A 19,345-nucleotide genomic window follows, 5' to 3' on the forward strand; every position below is an offset into this window, starting at 1 on the left:
GCATGGTTGCTTTTCAAGGTTTCTCTGCCCGTGTTTTTGCTGAGAGCTAGACAGCTCTCCCAGACACCACAGAGTGGAAAAAAAAGCCAAACTCAGCCCCAGTTCTCATTGGTGGCAAATGCATAATAGTTCAACCACGAGATTATCCCAAAAAAATTATCTGCATTCTTGTTTCTACCTGACTTGCTGGCAAAACCACCTCATTTACTGTCTACTTTTGCTTTTACTTTCAACTTATTTTTGAATTATCAATAGCATGTTTTCATTATTACTTTGGTTTGGTTTCTTGCTACTTTGTGTAACAAAGTTTAGTTGTGCCTTTAGAGAAACCAAAACAATATATATAGATAAATTAATTCCTTAAAGAAACCTCATAATCTGTGAAATTTCAGCAAAACACATTGAAAGAAGTTCTGTAGACTAAAACCAGTGATTTTCAGATTTACCTGATCTGTCATGATCATAATTTTTCCATATCTCAGACTCTTCAGAGATTCTGGATCTTCATAGCTTTTCTTGTATTGCAATCCAACTATTTTGATGATGTTGTTGATTTCTGCATTTTCCATAATCTGTACAAAAAAGTTATTTCTGCAGTCAATGTAGAAAGCAGAGATTCAGAAATATCTCAACCTTGCACTATAGCTGTTTTTTCAATGCACCCTGACCTCAACTTCATAAGCATTTTATTCCCACCCCTTGAAGCCTTTACACTTGCAATGATTTCTTCTGTACATTCAAATTCTCAAGACAGCACCACCCTCTTTCTCCTCTACAGCCAAAGCACTTTTGATGTGGAAAGCTGGAGAAATCTGGAGAAAACTGAAGGTGTAACAAAAGTCATTTATCTTTTTTTCCCCACTGTTTTTATGGACATCTGCAGCACACTTCTTATTACAGACAAATTATGAATGGTAGTAGGAACAATATAGGGTAGTGCTGCTGGCCACTGACTCATATTGTGAGTCCATGGAATCACATGGCAATGGAGAGAATACAAGGTTTTAGGGGCTTTAAGTATTCATGTGAAATGTGAATATGAGTCACAGCAAGATTTCCTTTCACTTGTGAAGAAATTAACTTCATCATCCCAGTACTGCACTGCTATAGTTAATATTTACAGGTTTATCCCAAACTTCAAAATAGCTGGTACTTTATAAAATCTCAGTCACAAAACTTCCATGAAATATTAAAAATTACAATATGAAGATGTAAATCTAGAAATCAAGAATAAACAGGAGGACATCCATTTGTCAGCAAAAAGGAAAGGACAAAACTACACACCTGCTTGTGAGAAGCTTCTCGGACATTGAGAATTTTGCCCCTGAGTGGGAAGACTCCATATCTGTCTCTACCAATAACACCTAGGCCAGAGACAGCTAAAGATTTGGCTGAGTCTCCTTCTGTTAATATCAATGTGCAGTCCAAGGAATGTTTGCCACCTGCAGGCCAGGAAGAAGGAGAGGGAAGACAAAGAAACAGAAAGCGTAACTAAAATAGAAGAAGTACAATTGTATTTTTTCTACTCTACAGGAGATTTCTCCTCATCAGCTAATTTAAGTAGGTTGAATTTCTCTTTTTAGGGATGGCCTTCCACACCACTAAAACTGCACAGCAATGAACAGCATCCTTGCCCTTAGCAGTACACTATGGATTGCTATGGAGAAGGAGCAAAATAAGCAAAATCAGGTGCAATGGTGGCACATCTTATATAATGGTTCCCACACATCTGCACAAAAAAAAAGACAGATTGCTTCTCTACCTTCACCATTTCATTTTGCTAGCTGCAATTTTCTTACACACATACATTATGCATACCTGAGTTACATACAGGAGTTACTTCCCATTCTGCATTTTCACTTTCCTCACAGTATATTTTAAAAAGTGATTTGTTAAATCACATTTTTGTGGTTTTCCCTTTTTATTATCTATCAGCTAAAGCCAGAAATTTGTCAGAAAAGCTCAAACGATGAGACCATTTGCACTTCTTATACCTCACAAATTTCTCAAACAGAAAAATAAATCTTTACAAACAGTGTAATTTTGATTCTACAAGACATACAAATTTTGGTGCCTGTGTGCTGAAAGCTGGAATGACATTTATGTTCTGCCTCTTGCAACTGTAGCAATGGAATAGATGTTCTAAATAACAAGAAGACTGAAAAAAAGGAACCCACCCCTCTGCAACAGTGCAAATGCTCATTAAGTAGCTTTGCTATTTTACCAAGGCAAATGGTATGAAAGACTAAAAAAAAACTTCAAGCTGGTTGAGTCTCACCTACTGCCAATAAAGTAGTTTGAATATACTGGTATTTAAAATGTGTGCTGTAATTTGCCTTTACCTGGTAGATAAAAACAACCTCATACTTTCTATTACACAGAACTTAAATTCAGCACCTTTGGTTTTCTGAATCAATATGTGTGGCTTAATATAATCTAAGCCATAAATAAACCTATAATCTATGTTATTCACACTGGCAGAGACTACCTACCAGCAAAGTGGACTCCAAATACCTAGAAAAACACCAGCCTGCTGTTTTAGAATATTAAAAGGCCAATATTTTTCATAAATGAATTGAAGAAAAAAACATGTGAATGTCATCCAAGTTCACTTTCTTCTGGAATAGATGCAATCAGTAGCAATTAATTTCACAGAAATACAATAAGCCAGGTATTTTCCTGAGCACAGCTTTAAAGCACTCAAAGACTAAACTACATGAACTGACAGGTTCAAAAAATGCTTTTATGCTTCACCTCATTTAGTAATCTAGCTGCTCCATAACAATCCTATATTCTTAATATTTCCTTTGATTTCTACCTCTTCTCCTCCAAGAAGCCACAGAACTATGTTTTTTCTTAAGCATTAACTGGCAATGAATAAAAATATTCAGGGGTGCCAGGCACACAAGCAACCTGTGGATGCTGGACCTCAGCTTCAAATTCATTCTTGAAGCAAAGATAAAATCTAAAATCCACAGGAATAACTAAAGTCAGTGGGGTGTGTGTCCACCCTGAATGTGCAATGCCTTCAATGTCAGGAATACAGTATCTTCCAAATCTTCAATAAACCAATATCTGGCTAAGGCCCCTCAGGAGATGCAGAGTTTCCTCAACATGAAACAATAATTAGGCATCAGAGAAATACCTGGGTAACAGGCATTCAAGTCATGCAAAGCTTTAGACATGAGTGTTCAGCCCAAATGAATCCCTACATGCCTTCTTAGTTAAGGAACTGTTAGGATGAAAAACAACAGAATAGTTTATTACTAGCTCCCCTGTAAGAGATTCTCCCTTCCCCTCACCCAGAGGAAAAAAAAAAAAAAAAAGAAAAAAAAAGTAAGAAGTGATTTTTGAAGCCTGATCTCCAAAGCAAAGCTAAAACAACTATCGAAAAAAGTGTGTCCAAAATCATTCATTATATGAGTTAGGAGCACTGGGCTTGATATCCATGAAAATATGTAATTTGTTCAAGCACACAATCTTCTTGGCAAGAAAAGTATCAAGAACATTTATCTGAGTGAGGAGTGAAAATTCCACAGGCAAAATACTAGAGTAGACATGATTATCAACTTCTGAGGCAAAATACCACATTTGAATAAATGAAAAAGCAATTAAATACTGAAGAAAACTCAATTAAAAATTAATAACCAAGGAAATAAAAAGAAAGGGAGAAAAATTAAACAGAACCATCATCTCATCATCTTTGTCTTGAACACTGAAGCACAAAAAAAACCCCCCAAACCAAACAAAAATCCCAACCAAAACCAAGCCTCTTTCTCAGTGTTACCTGTTTTTACCTACTCAGCCCACTCACCTACTTCATTGCAATTTCTCTACCTTTGTTTAATGTAAAAATCAACTAACATTAACACAGATTGGCAACATTTCAAGCTCTTTAGCCATTTGTGTGCCCCTCAAACCATGAACAACTCCCAACTCATTGCTGTTGGCACAAAGACTGCCAGCTGATCCTGATCCCCTGTCTATGCTAAGGAAGCAAGCCAGCAGAGATTGCCAGCTTGCCCTATATTTCCAGACAGGAACCTAATGGCATTTAAAGTCTAATGAAAAAAGTCTCTTGAGCCATTCCCTCAGGTCTGCACACTACCTGATTTACTTCTTGTACCTTCTGACCCTACAAAGATTCTGATCTTTCTGCACTAGAAAGGTCAAGAAGACCAGTCACCTCCAAAATGGAATACTGGTAGCAACATTTATTAGAAGAAACCAATTAGAAGATACACACTCTTCCAAAACCAACCTAGACTGCCACTTTTGCTCAGTGTTATCAATTCTCTCCCCTAAAGAGGACAGCATTCCTGATACCAAACTCACAGTCACGTTTGAAGTTTAGCTCCAGAAAGTTTAGAAAACCAGATTTTTTTTTTATTAAAAAACACATAAGGATGAGAAATAAAAGTCAGGTTTCAAATTAGCATGCCTGTGAAGAATTTATGAAATAGTAAAGAATTTAAAAGTAAGTGCTCTTACCAGCATCATTAGCATCATCCAGTTTCGGAATGCCCTTGATTTTACTGTGTTTCACTGATGAACATTTTTTGTTCAGTTGAGTTTGTGCCTTAAATTTGACCCAATTCAAAATACTCTCTATGATACCACAGTTAGAGGCCTAGAAGCAACAAATCAGAATGTAGATGAGCAAAATAAAGCTTCAGATAGCAGATTTTTACATCTCAGTTTTAAATTGTTAACACTGTTTCTAAGGTCCTCTAAATTGTAAAAATTGCAACATATGAAAGGTCAAGGAATCAACACACACCTTACTATTTGGCACTTTATGCACATACAACTAAAACACAATACAAAAGAGTTTCCTTTTCTCCTTTTCCACCACTTCTATAACTGATGGAAAGAACAAAGGAGGTCTGAGACCTAACAAGAGGTTGTCATATGCTGTGTAGTTGATGTGCTGAGACGTTCCAGGTACTAACCATTTGTCTTCTGGATTATGACAGCAAAAAGCAACCTTATGGGTTATTTAGGACCATTTAAATTTTCTTTGGAAATGACTAAAAATGAAAGTCAATCAAAACTATTTGAGAATGAGCTTTCTACCAACCACTTGGGAATCTGATACCAATTTTAGAAACACATCTGCAGCATACAGTATATTTTCTAAACTAAAACTGCATTAAGTTTTGTTTCACATCAAAAGAAAACACAGATGAAGCAAAATACTGTGAGCTTTGGCCTTTAATTATCCCCCATAATACAGCATTCAATGTTGAGATTGTGCTGCACATTTAATGCATCTGGAAATCAATGTTTACTTCTGGGAATATTAGAAACACTATAAATCAAACCTGCTGATGGTAATACAACATGTATTCATTCTTCAGATTTCGTTATAGAAGATTTGTGTTATTTTATTCCCTCTAAATTCTATAGGAATGGCACCCTTAACACAGAATTAGAAGAAAAAAACACTATACAATCAATAAAGTTTGATGCCAGGAGTATTAGCAGTGGCAGGTTCTCAACATTTGAGTTTCATTTTAGGCTACTGGCACTAAAGAGGACCTAGTAAAAATAGTTCTGGCTAACAGAATTCTACTTTTCCTTCATTCTAAGAAAATGTAGTAGAGGAAAAACCTCTCTGACACATTTCCTACAAATACTTACAACAGCAATTCTTAACCCATCTACAGAAAAATTTTTAAATGTTCTGCCTGACAATAATGATCACTTGATCACTTTTAATACTACAGGCACCATTTTGCATTTCATTGATTACTGGATCAGCAAGTAAATGTGAAATATCCCCTCCCTCTCTTTTCACTCCTGTGAAATGGAGTAGGACTGATACCAAAGAGTAGGGCAGACAATATTTTCAACTTCAGAAAAATATTTCAACACAAGAACATTGATCAAAGACCTTGTTTAGATTTTAGGAGTCAAATTCATTTAACCAGTGCAAATGCCACAAACTCCAACAAACAGGTTGATCAGGTGAAGCTCACTTTTAAATCCAGGACAACAATCAAAACACGGTCAGTGCATCCATTATTAAGACCAGAGAATGAACAGACATTCCTTCACCCCACTTTCAGAGTATGCAAATGCCACTGCAGTACCATAAAGAACTATAACTAATCTTCTGCTACAGAACATACATACACTTGGCCCACTTTGTCGATTCTCACTTCACAGAGGGAAAAAAAAAAAGGCTTTACTTACTGCTTTAAAAAATTTCTCAGATAGCTGGCACTTGGACCCAAAACTTTTAGGCTGCAATGTCATGTTTTCCTTTGTCTGGGAATCAAATGATGGGTTTTCAATCAAGCAATTAACAAAAACCCATATATGGTTCTTCACCTGTTTAAAACATAGAAACCAATTTACTCAACAAAATTCTCACATTCATATTTTTGAATATTTTTGCATAAAGTTACTTGCCTGAAATGGTTTGACTGAAACTCCAGCTTTATTCTTCTTTTTCACCACTTCAATCAGTTTGCCCACAACCTGATCCACCACGTAATCAACATGCCTACCACCCTGAATGAGGGAAGAGAAAAAACCAAAATAATAAACAAAATAACCATTGAATTTACCAATAGCTTTTTAGCTGTATTAACAAAATTCCTGAATTCATACTTTGGTACAGAAACCCCTGTACACTTAGCTGCAGCATAAGTTAGAAAAATCTATTTTTTCCAGGTCATTCAATCTTCATTCAAGTGAGGATGACAGAAGTTAAATGATTGATTACTCAAATATCTTCCTTTAAATGTGTAGACAAAAAAGCCAAAATACTAACAAAATAAATTCTAGTGGCTGTCATAGGAAGTCCGTAACACTTTGACTAAAATCTTGCAATGAAAAGTGGAGTGATGCATATCCCATAAAATGAAAACATACCCAACTCAACCTTCCATATTTTACACATATCACCTTTGCTTTAGATCACTAAGCACCTTAAAAAATACAGACTAAATACTGGCTCCTGTTCAGACCAATCTACATTAGGGCAGACAAAATATGGTGTCTATGGAGAAGATCATCATGAAGTAACAAACAGAAAAACCCTCACTCTTTAAAGCTGTTATTTAAAACAGAACAGAGGAGAAAAAACAGCTCTTGACAGGTATGAGGAAGTATAGGATAGATAAGAAACAGGCAAGAGAAAACAAAACCAAGAATAAACAGCGGCCAAAAGGAGGAAAATAACTAGCAATCAAACACCAAAAGTTAGGATTCTACATTTTAAGGCAGAATATGCATGTGAAAAACTGAAGATATAAAGAAGCTGAATTGGGATAGCAGCTGTGTTCTCAGCTTTTGGAGAAAGCAGAGATTTAAATTAAAAATAAAAAAAAAAAAAAGAGTAGATAAAACCAAAATGGTTAAGCTACTAAATACTATTAGTCATAACCAAACCAGTACTTGCACTTCAAAGAAACCATCTATGGTTTCTCTCAGTTCCTAGAGTCATCTACTAAAACAGCAGCACAAACCATTAGCAGCACCATACAAAGTCTTTTCTCACGGCATTTCTTCTAAAAAAAACCCAAGCAGCCAAAAAACCCACATCCAAACCTCAAAAGCTGCCACAATTAAAACACTGTTTTTATCCACACATGGATGACAGAGTTTCAGCAGAGGGAAAGTTCAATTGAAAGCTGATTATCAATATCCTGCTACTTTAAAGGAAAATAAATGCATTTCCAAACTGCAAAGAAAAGTTATTACAGGAAAATATCAAATTATACATTGCAAAACCACTCTACACTTGAATGGCAATCTTGAAATGCATTTCTTTTACTCATGGCATTACTGAAAACTTACATTTATGGGAACATGTCAGTATATTTTTGCATTTAAAACTTTAGCAATTTTTAAATTTTGCTAAAAGTAGCATCTGACATATCAAAGAAAACCAGCAATTTACCAGTAATTCTTGTTCTTAGGACATGCTAGTTATTATAGCAGTTCCTATTCTTAGGAGATACTAGTTATTACAGCAGTTCCTCATTCCTGAGTCCATTCTTTAGCATGCAGCTGTGAGTGAGGGATGCTCAGAGCTGGGACCTTCTCATCCATCTCACCAGCAGGTGGCAAATGTACCCACTATGGGACCAGAACAGCCTGGAACTGCCCCAGCTGCCAGAACAACTCCACACAAGACACAAAAGCAAAACAATCCTCTGAATCTAGAGGTTTGCCAAAGATTATTAACACTTTTGAATTATGGGGAAAGAGAGCTAGAACTGCATAATCTTCTTTTTCCAGAAGGCAATGATGGAATTCCTGTCTTGCAAACTTCAGGATGCAAAGGTGTCTAATTAAGTGCTAACAAAAATTTTAAAAATTCTGACTGCCCCCTATATATGTTCTATTCTTCTCAGAGCCAATAGCTTCCATCAATTTGGAGGTATGCTTTATTCAAACTGTGGACAGATAAATGGTTTATATGATAGAAAAATTCATAAGCAAACAATAAATTTCAAGTTTTCATTTAATTATTTTACAATTTTAATCCTATTTTCTTTTGCATTTTCAAAATTATATTTATTTTATGAAAATAAATCTGAAATCTAGAATGATCCCGAATCTCTTGCTGAACTCCAGCAAATTTTAACAGGTTGGGATTCTCTCTCCATGCAAGTCTACCATGTGACACTGCAAAGGCATTGGCTGAACCTTTCTGCTAAAATGATTGGTAGTATTACAGTCAGCAGTGCCACCATATTAAAATTATCATTAGATTCCTGGGTTAATAGCAACAGACATTCTTTCAAATGGTGTATCAGAGCTTGAAGCTGAATTTTGTGGTGGTGTGCTAAGGCAAAATTTTAATTAACTGGGGGGCTGAAAAAGCTTACAAATTTACAAGAACTAAAAAAGGGAGTTGCATCTCAACATACTGCCTGACCTCCCAAACCCCACAAAAACCACCATGCCAGCAACCTAAAAAAAAAAACCAAAACCAAAAAAAACTCAAAAAAACCCCACACCAAACAAACAACAAAAAACCCCAAAAAACAAAACCAAAAACTTACTTGAAATTTATAGCAAGTTTAAAAAACATGGGGGAAAGTTACAGCTGGGTGAAATTTACCCAAACACAAAACCAAAAAGCTGTCAGCAAACAATGATAATTAATGGCTAGAATGAGCTCCCCACCTGTTAGGAGACAAGGGGGCAGGCAGATGATACAGTTAATTGCTACCCATTATGTACCATCAGTGGGTAGCTGCTCAACAATTGCTGGAACATCCCAGTAACATGAATATGGCATGGACTGAGAGTGGGGAAAACTAGAAATTATAGCACTTACTTGTGAAGAACACACAGAACCTTTTTCTAAGCATATACTACAAGAATATATAATAATAATGTATGTGTAATTGCATGACGGTAAAAAGTGATCCAGAAGAGTAAAATTCAAAATCTTTGGAGTAAGTTTATGCAATTTATTTCACTTAGGAGTCAGGAGGTATCCAGTTTTTCCAAACAACTTCCTTTAGCCTGGCATAATGAAGTTTCTCTACATTGCCAGTTTCTTCATAAAAGTATTGTACACATCTTTAAAGTCATGTTATTTTTCTTCCTTATGTTGCACAAAGAGGCCTGAACTAAAACAAGATTGTAACCCTTTAACTACCAGATTTGTCATCCCTAGTTTTGACGAAGTTTTTAATTGCAATGCACATTTAGAAAGTAAATATTCTACCATGAAATAAACTTGCCCTGTTACTGCAGAACATTCATTCAGATACAGTGAAAAGAAGTTATGTAATAAAAATTATGTCTCACCAAACACTGGCTACACATCATCTAACACCAAGATTAACACTGACATTCCTGGGCACCTACTAGGCTGAGTGTAACCACCAGTGCTTATGAATCATTTGTGCTACCATTAGGATTTTCTTCTGACTCTTTCAACAGAGATCTGAGCAAGAAGAGGTTTCAAAGCATCTGATTAACAATTCTTATCTTTCCCATCTTTTGGAAAGCTCACAGTTATAATTCTCTAGAAACATCTCACCAATTACTAGGACAGCTCGTTCTAATCTTGTTAAATCTGGCTTAGATCTACTACCTCTAATACTGTGTAACTGTTTAGTAAGATCTAACAAGTTAACTGCCTAGTTGTTAGGTTACTCATCCAGTGCATTTGTGAAGAGCAGAAGTGACAAAGACTTTTTTTTCACCACGGTGGACCACAAGTCCAAAAGGGCATAAATAAGAATTATGCTGGTTGATTTCAGAGGATTCCCTTCATGCCTGACCACCCCCATAAGCTGAGTAGTTTCAAGCTGTACTTTATTTATTATGCTGAGCACATTGCTGCTTTAGCATAACTTGAGATCTTTATTTGTTATTACATCACTACTACTGTAGCTGCAAAAAAACCTAGATATCCTTATGAAGATACACAAATAAAAGAAAATTAATCTCAACACTTCAGGCCAATTTTTTACATCATAAAGCAATAAACAGACAGCTATTTCTCAAGGACACCAAATGGCAAAATTTGCTACTGGTGGCTTTAAAGGCATTTGTACACTTTTTAATCTTACTTTCAGAATTATCTTATTACAATGCGTTAAAAAAGAAGAAATCAATTAGTTCCATTTTCTTCAACGCCATGTATGCTCACATAAGACATCAGTATCACCAATAATGATTACTAGTGTTTTCAAAACTAGTGGTTATGTAGAAACACTGCTATGAATGTATTTTGATTGCATCCAGTTGCTCTGTCAGTCCCTCTCACACAGAGGATTACCTCACCTATTTATTTATAGCAACCCAGATTCACTTTTTTATCAAACGCTGACCAATCACAGCCTCAGCACACATTTTATCCTTTCCATTTTGTACTGTGTGAACTAGCCACTCACCTTTGTGGTAGCTATACTATTTACAAAGCTGATCTGCTGGAAGCCTTTTTCACTGAGAGTGAGGCACACGTCCCATCGTTCATTCACCACCTCGTGTATGACTTTGAGCGCGACTCCGGTTTCATCCAGCTTGTCCTTAACGTAAAGATCTACGTAGCTGCGGAATCCATTCACCTGCAAGTAACAGCAAACACTCACTACTCTCTGCCCCAAACACTCAGGACACTCAAGATATATGAGTGATGTTCTTACAGGTAGTTTCTTCCCATTCAACATGACTTTGACTCCTTTGCACGACCCAGCCAAATCATACGCTCGTCTTGTCATGAGGGCCACAATATCCTTATCAAGCTTTTCCATTTTAAATTTAGACAGATCTGGCTGGAATGTAATGCATGTGTAGTCATCACCTTCAAAATGTTTAATCTTGGGCTCAGAGGTCTTCATCATGTTGTTCATCCAAGTCTTTGGAAACAAAACATTTTAGATGTTAGTTTAGAACACATTATCCTTCTCCCTTTATTCCTTTTTCTAGCTCTGCTGGGATTGCAACACATACACAACAAAAAGCTCACAACTTCCTTTAGAAGTTTCCTCTGGTAAAACACTACACAAAGTTAATTTACAAAGGTAAGCACAAGCATAGGTGGCAGCACACTTGTGTTTTCCATAAACATGCAGGTATTACTACATTGATGGACATGATTCTAATGGAAATGGAGCCTCACACAGAATTTAACAAATTAGATACAAATGAGCTGGGATTACAGTCCTTGTTAGCCATCCTTTTAACACTTTCAATCTCTACACACCTCTACAGAGAGGCTTTTTAGTCCCTGTGCAGAGATTCAGCAGTCTCCAAGACAGCATCTTGGAGATGCTGTAGCTGTGCAATGCACAAAAAAAAAACCTCCAAGGTGTTCAGACTTGACTCAGGGGTCTTGTATTTATTTAAGAGCTATTTAAGAAGGTGGGCACATCTGCATGATCAAGAAGAACATCTGCTCACAGCATATATTAAAGTTCAGTTCTAATAAATTTTCACAGATTTTGAAAATACTGGAGAACAGCACTTTAAGTTGTAAAGCATTTAGTCATTTTTAAAAAGGTACACTCGAACCAATATTAATTTGCCCTTTGGCAGTCAGCATAAAATATTACATTTTTTAAGAGACAGACATAACAGAGTGAGTGTATTATTTATGTAGTGATATGACAGCATGACCAGAAATTAATTAATTATCTAAAAAGTAAGAGAAGAAAGCCTCCAGCTGGGAAAGACAATAAAACCAAGGAACTTTGGTATCTAACACCCTGCCAAAGTACTTTAAACTGAAATGTGGCCATCTCAAAGCTATACACAGTAGACTTGATTACATTCAGCCCTTGGTCTATAATGCTAACAATGAGCAATGGGCTCAAGTGGGGGGTTTGCACTTAAGTCCACGTGGGGCTAGTTAAATTCATGACATAAATACCGAAAAATCCTTTTCTTAACACCATACAAAATGACACAGATAATTGTTTCCATGTTTGCATAGCTAAGTAGAAAGATTTTTTGGACAAATTGTACAACACCAACTTCAATATGTTTCAACTGAATGTATTCCTTTTCACATGTACATGAATATATTTTAGTTTTAACAGAAATTTTCAGTTTTTTAGTCACCTAACACTTCAAAGAAAGTATTATTTTACCCAAAATCCTAACACACAGAAATACCAACTCTACAAACTCTACACATCCCTTTGACTGAGAAATTATCCATTTTGTTAAATACTCCTGAAATATGTGCTAGATTTTAAACCTGTAACTACAGCAAAAAAAAAAAGGAAAGGAACATTTATGAACATTTCTGTACCTGCTTAAAGCTGTGTTTGTACTCCTTGCAAGCAGTTTCAACTGTAAACTTTGTACTAAATATGTTACAAAGTTTTGCACCATAGCCATTGCGTCCACCTGGAAAAAACAACATATAGTAAATTTGGGTCAGTTTAAATTTAGGATAATAAATCATATCCTAATTTATCAAATTTATTTATTCCCTGCATTTCAGGAGCAGAAATGTTTAAACACTCATATACATTACAATTAAAATATAAAAGTATGTTGTTTCTTACTCAATAATGAGTACTGACATTGGAGATGTAAATGTAAAATTCTCTGTAAATACTGGTATTACAAAAGGAAAAGTAAGACATCTTCTTTAAGTCGTTTTACACTAATAAAGAGCTATAGAGTAATGGTGACTGGATAACACCAGCTATGAAACAAAAAAGAGAAAAATTAAGAAGGGGAAACATACAGAAGAGGCACACAATGGCTTAACAGAATAAAACAAAGCACATTAAATTGCCTTGCCTGTAACTTTTTTCTCATCATCATCATAGTTGCTGGATGTTAGTAGCTGCCCAAAGATTAAAGCAGGTACATATACTTTTTCTACTTTGTGTTCCACAACTGGTATCCCTTTTCCATTATTCCATATGCTGATAATATTTGATTCCCTAGAAAATAGTGAAGACATTAAGCAAATGAATGCAATCTTGAAAACAGACTTCTGCACACCTGTTTAAACACATTAATAAAATAACTAAATAAAAATACAGCAAAAAAAATATATTCTTACCACATTTACTTAGAGCTCTAACAATTTTAATTACAAGAAACTCCACTTATTCTTCCTTATTATATGTCTTGGGAGAAGAAGCTTAGTTGTCCATACCTGACAGTATTTCATACAACAAAAATAACTCCAAAAACCTGCCTGAAGTGCTTCCACTGTCAACATGAACTACAACAGGATCTGGACACTTAGTGACAGAATTACACTCAAGGTAGAGATGTAGCTTTTAAGATTTCAGTGAAGCCCATCCAGAAAATTATAATCTGTTTAAAACTGTTATTTCTGAGTTATGATAAACATTGTGACTTATTTTATGTATCAGTGACAAAATCCATCAATACCTGGCATCATTAATACTTCTAGCTCTTACACAGAATTTTCATTTTTGAGTATTAGAGAGTTCAAAATCAGGACAGGCCAGGCAAATTTACACATTTGCCATTTCCCTCCTACTCTACGATGAAAGCAGAAAAATTACTTCTCAGCATATTTATCCTAAAGATGAGGTCTGAAAGCTTTCTAAATTATTTATTATTCAGTTAAATGTCACTGAAAAGGAATCCAATCAGCATCTATTTAAATACAGTACTTCTCACCAGAAATTATCATGGCACAGATGTATTTGTAACATGAAGTTTCAGTGTGATATAGATGACTAATTCAAACAGTCTTATCTTAATGGTAAAGGAATTAACACAGAAATGCAAGAAATTCAAAGAACCTGGCTGGCTGTAGTTATGCACTGCCAAGCTTTCAATTTATCATAAATCTTATGAACTTGTGGTTTTAAGTTTCATTCAAACCTTAACAAATGGTTTATGAAAGCAATTATTATAAATTCAGAATGGTAGCACTTACTGTTAACCACTTTCAATTCACCTCTTCATCTTAAAATATGAAGCTATTAGAAATAATTCCAAAAATATTCTGTTTTCAAGAAATCCATTTTCATAAGTAAAATAATTTGTACAGATCTAAACTGCAATAGCACTGGCAGGGAAAGCAAATGAAAACATGCTTTTACTTACGGATCAATGGATATTTTAATACAAGTCATATTCTTGTCCCTCTGCTTATTGTCAGCAGCATTTACTATGAAACAAAGTAGCACAAATTAACACTTCATAGGCAATTATTAATCTCTTGGTCACTAAAACTGATTTTATACATATTCCACCACCAGTTAAATAGTTCAGGTATTTCTTAATCTGGCAGTTCTTTGTATATATTTCGTATCTTAGCACTGGAGTCTAAAAATATAATCAAGTATCTACAAGAAGATATTTTTCAGCCTTCTTATAATTACTGATTCTATTTCTAGCAGTTAGACTATCTCAGAAATAAATATAGAAGTGTATTTTGTGATCTCATAACTGTTTTGAACATACTGAGCACTTCATTCTTCTCTCATTGCTCTTGTTTGGATATTTATTGCAGCATGTACATGAAAGACCCTTGAAACTCACATGCATCACCAGATCAGTTTGCACACTGAAACCCTCCTAAAAAGTCACATTCATTAAGATGTGTTTTGACTGCAGCAAAAGTTCTCTCTAAAGAGCCTGCAAGACTTGTAGCTAACAGTCTACACAGTTTAGGATCAAAACAAGGATAACTGGAAATTAACATCTGATCAGAATTTAATTGAATTGCACTGCCATGTATATGAACAGTGACAGGAAGCAGAAATGTGACTGTGGCCACTAAACAGGAAAACACATTGCAGCCATTTTCAGCATCTGTCTCATCATCTATGAAACAGATGAAGGTAAAACCCCAAAACACCAAAGTACAGTATCTTGACTGACAAGGACTGCAGTATAAGATCAGATATTTCAAGGTGGTTTTGCTAAAATCATGTAGTGCAGTTTCATTCAAAAGCATGCATAGCCAAAATATCCCATTTTCATAATGTTATTACACTGTCCCCTAGCTCTCAAACCACACTCTCTGGAGCACTTATCACTGCTTCATAAAGCAGCAGTAAGCCATGACATACTCCAACAATGACAGAATACTAATCTTCTTCTGAATGGGACAATAAGGAAGTGGTCTCCCTAACATGAAAAGCCAAAAAACTTAGATCTATGAGGCAGCACTCAAAACAGAAGCAATTAAAGATTTTCATTACCTTTATCAAATTAAATTATTAAATTTCATTACCTTATCAAATTAAGTAATAAGTTTAAAATATATTTTAAAAATTAAGCACTCTTTTCCATCTGGTAAATATATAGTCCTTATTGCCTCAAAGACAGCAATGCTGCAAAGCAATTTTAGAGATGTGGAAAAGTTGTGAATCTAATGAAGGCCACAACAAAACTGACCTCAGCAGAATATAATTTAATTTATGAGGTAATTCTACCAATCCTTTAAACAGAACTTCATAAAAGCTGGTAAGTCCAAGATTTCATGCCAATTATGCCAAAATATCAGTTCAGCAGACAGCAAAGTATTCAGATATTCCACATCTCTGCTGCTGATTAGTGTGTTCCTGTCATCAACAGAGCATCATTAACCAGTAAGTCACACTAACTCAGAGAATTTTTGACAAAATTTGCTAAAAATATTTGTTTTGTGCCTCAGTCATAGTGCTTTTAAATGGCAGTATGATACTTATTTATTTTAAAACTGTCTGAAGTCTAGAAATGATCCATAAAAACTACCACCACTATCCCTCTGTACAGAAGGAGAAAGTTTTAATGATTGATGAAAGGATGAGCTAAGTGAACACTCAGACAACTTAAGGGATAGGATAAGTTACATTTTTTCAAATGTAACTTTAAATTGTAGCCCTAATAACACTTCACAGAAAACAATCTTGTAACAATATTGTTTATAAAGAATTATCTAGTTTGGACATTCAGTAGCAAATATTTACATTTTCTTACAAGTTCAGCTGAAAACTCTTCCCTTCTAAACTGTTCTATAGTTCTAGAATGCACTAATTTTTTTTATGCCCTATAGTTTAGCTGGACTCAAGACTGGGATTTAAACTTAGATACAAGTTGATGGATTTTGAAAGCACTCAGAAAAGCCTGTACTCTATAATGCTAAGGCAGTGTTATTGTTAAAAGTACTTACCAAGAATTTCATCAAAGATCTTGTACAAGCCTGGAACAAAGGTAACTTCTCTGCAATTCATTCCCACATCTTCATCATAAACCCACATTAACTACATGGAAACAAAATAAAATAAAAGCATTTACTGTCTTGGTAAACAAGTCCATGATTCTCTATTTCCTTCAGGAACTTTCCTCTTACAGTCTGATTACTGCAGCCATACAAGACAAAAGCAGAAGCCTGCAAAAGTTATAGCTGTACCCACAAAGAATTTAATAATGAAAATCCATTATTTTCTGCTTGGTGGGGAACTCCCAACAGTGTACAGACAGTGAAGTTCAAAGCAAATTGCAATTTCACAAAAACAACTGAAGAAAGTGCCAGCAGGAGGCCTAAATTCTCTGTTCTCTACCTAAACAAACAGACCAAATCTTTTTTGGACCTAGAACAAATGCTACTTACAGATATGCATACATATGTGTGTGCACATAGGCATGTTTGTGAGCACAGACCTATACACACATGGCTGGCTGTTTCACACTCAGGTGAGTGTTTGTGTTTTGACTGGATTTCAATGTTTTTTGATCCTATCTTTTCAGATGAACCAAGCACTCAATGCCTTAAAGCAAGTCTCATCCCCTTCCTACATGTGCATACATAAACAAGACCACAGTTTTTAACTAATTCCAAATATTGAGAAAAACAGAGATGCATCTATTTAACAACCAGAATAGACATCTCCTCATTAAAACAACAAAAAGCATTAAGACTGTAAATTTAGTGGCACTTACCTGAGTTAAGGGTTCAACTGAGCCAATGTAGGTATCTGGACGGAGGAGGATGTGCTCAAGCTGAGTCTTTTTCTGATAAACTCTCTCAACAGACATCTTCTTTGAAGTGTCATTTTTATTAATGCTTTCTGAGTCTTCCTTTTTAGAAGCATTCATCTGATTATCAAATAATGTCTAAAAAAACAAACCGAACCAACAATCAACCTCATTTAATCTGTCACTCTTGAGATATAAACAAAATCTGACAGAGATTTCAATTACAATCAAAACTTGTCATGTAATTTAAATGTTAAGTTTTCAGATGTATTAAGATAAAGCTATCCTTGCAATAGAGAAAAACCAAGAGATTACATGACAGATTCTTAACAAATCATTGCATATTCAAACTTAGCAATTTACTAAGCACAATAAGTAAACAACAGCACTTAAAACCACCCATCTCTTCAGGTTAAGTAATTACAACTTCAATTTTGTGCATAAGCATTTGAATCCAAACCACTGAATACTGTTCTAAATGGTAACAGCAATACTACACTTTCACATTATAGTGTGGACAATTCATTCAGCAGGATTTAAGAAACACAATGCCTTTCTACTGGCTTCTCAGCTACTATAATTTACATTCTGTACTGAAGTGATCAAGCCTGATACAACCCCAGAATGCTTTACAATAAAAGGAGAGACACTATTTACAAGAGAATATAGAGGAAACTGAAAGAGCAGGTTTGGATGACATGTTAGGAAGACATTCTTTACTGTGAGACTGGTGAGGCACAGGAACAGGTTGCTCAGAGGAATTGTGGATGCCCCAACCCTGGGAGTGTTCAAGGGACAGGTTGGGTGGAACTTTGAGCAACCTGGTATAGTGAAAGGTGTCCCTGTCCATGGCAGGGAGATTGGAACTCGATGATCTTTAAGGTCCCTTCCTACTCAGGTCATTCTATGATTCTAAAAAAAAATGCCAAGGACTGTAAGAAGGAGAATCACATAGGCTAATATTGGAATTTAAACAAAGTTCAAGCTTAATCTGTCTGGATTTTATGAAAAATACCTTGAAGAACAGTTTTATGGTAAACTAACCCACTTTCGGATGGGGAGGAAGGTGGGATACAGAGATTTGGTGCACTTCCAGTTATTTTTTCCTGATAGATTCCTCCTTGCCATTGAATGAAACACATTAAAAAAAAGGTCAGTCTCAGAACAACCAAATATAGACCAGCCCTATTCTGAGACACTAAAAACATGTACACAAAGGACACTAGTAATGCCATCTTACAGCATGTATTCCTATCTATAAACTGGAATTACCTGAATTATCTCAAAAATGCCAGTAAATGTAACTTTAACTCACATGATTTATTTGCCTGGCTGGAAGACATAAGAAATTCTGTCCCCACAAACCCAGTACCCAAAATACCTCTCTCACAGGAGGTTTATCAACTCTGAAGCAGGTGTTACATGACCAGTAGAAACCATCCCCAGACAAATAATGAGGACAAAACCCACTTGCCACTCAGGCAAACTTTTTCCCTCTCATTTAGCTGTTTCCAGTATGTGTCTATATAAAGTAAATACAGGCTAAACTCCAACCCCCAATTAACCAGTCATCATGTAAATTTTGTGGCCAAAAGGAAGTGTAATCACTTCTCCTTCAATCTAGCTTTTGTTGCAGCCTCAGATAGCACCATAAGCAAAGGGCAAGAAAGTCATAAACACATAGGAAAAAGGAGCAAAGGATACTGGACTCACACAATTTCAGCAGCATCAAAAGGCCAAACACCAAGCTATAGCACACAATTCTCCACATATTAATCTCATTTATCCTCTCCAGCTTCTAGTACTCAGGTTTTGACGCCTCCACAGCTCTCCCCATCCAGCCCAGGCAGCACAAGAATAAAGTATTTAATTCAATTCATAACAAGGGAAATTACCTTTCTCCTCCAGATTTAGAGATCACATTTTTCTAGTTTATCTATGGTAATTCTAGGAA

General features: G+C 35.5%; 1 protein-coding gene across 1 annotated transcript in view; it reads right to left on the reverse strand.

Moving 5' to 3' along the window:
• The window catches only part of TOP2B (DNA topoisomerase II beta), a 60,145-nt gene that overhangs the window by 25,462 nt on the left and 15,338 nt on the right, over window positions 1–19,345 (reverse strand). Inside the window, 12 exon segments of the mRNA XM_079299653.1 lie at window positions 447–572; window positions 1,285–1,442; window positions 4,492–4,630; window positions 6,199–6,336; window positions 6,418–6,519; window positions 10,875–11,048; window positions 11,127–11,339; window positions 12,737–12,834; window positions 13,237–13,382; window positions 14,530–14,593; window positions 16,586–16,676; window positions 17,356–17,529. Of these exon segments, the coding sequence (XP_079155779.1) occupies window positions 447–572; window positions 1,285–1,442; window positions 4,492–4,630; window positions 6,199–6,336; window positions 6,418–6,519; window positions 10,875–11,048; window positions 11,127–11,339; window positions 12,737–12,834; window positions 13,237–13,382; window positions 14,530–14,593; window positions 16,586–16,676; window positions 17,356–17,529 (1,623 nt within the window).

Source organism: Erithacus rubecula (genome assembly GCF_903797595.1).
Source record: "Erithacus rubecula genome assembly, chromosome: 3".
NCBI classification, from domain to species: domain Eukaryota; kingdom Metazoa; phylum Chordata; class Aves; order Passeriformes; family Muscicapidae; genus Erithacus; species Erithacus rubecula.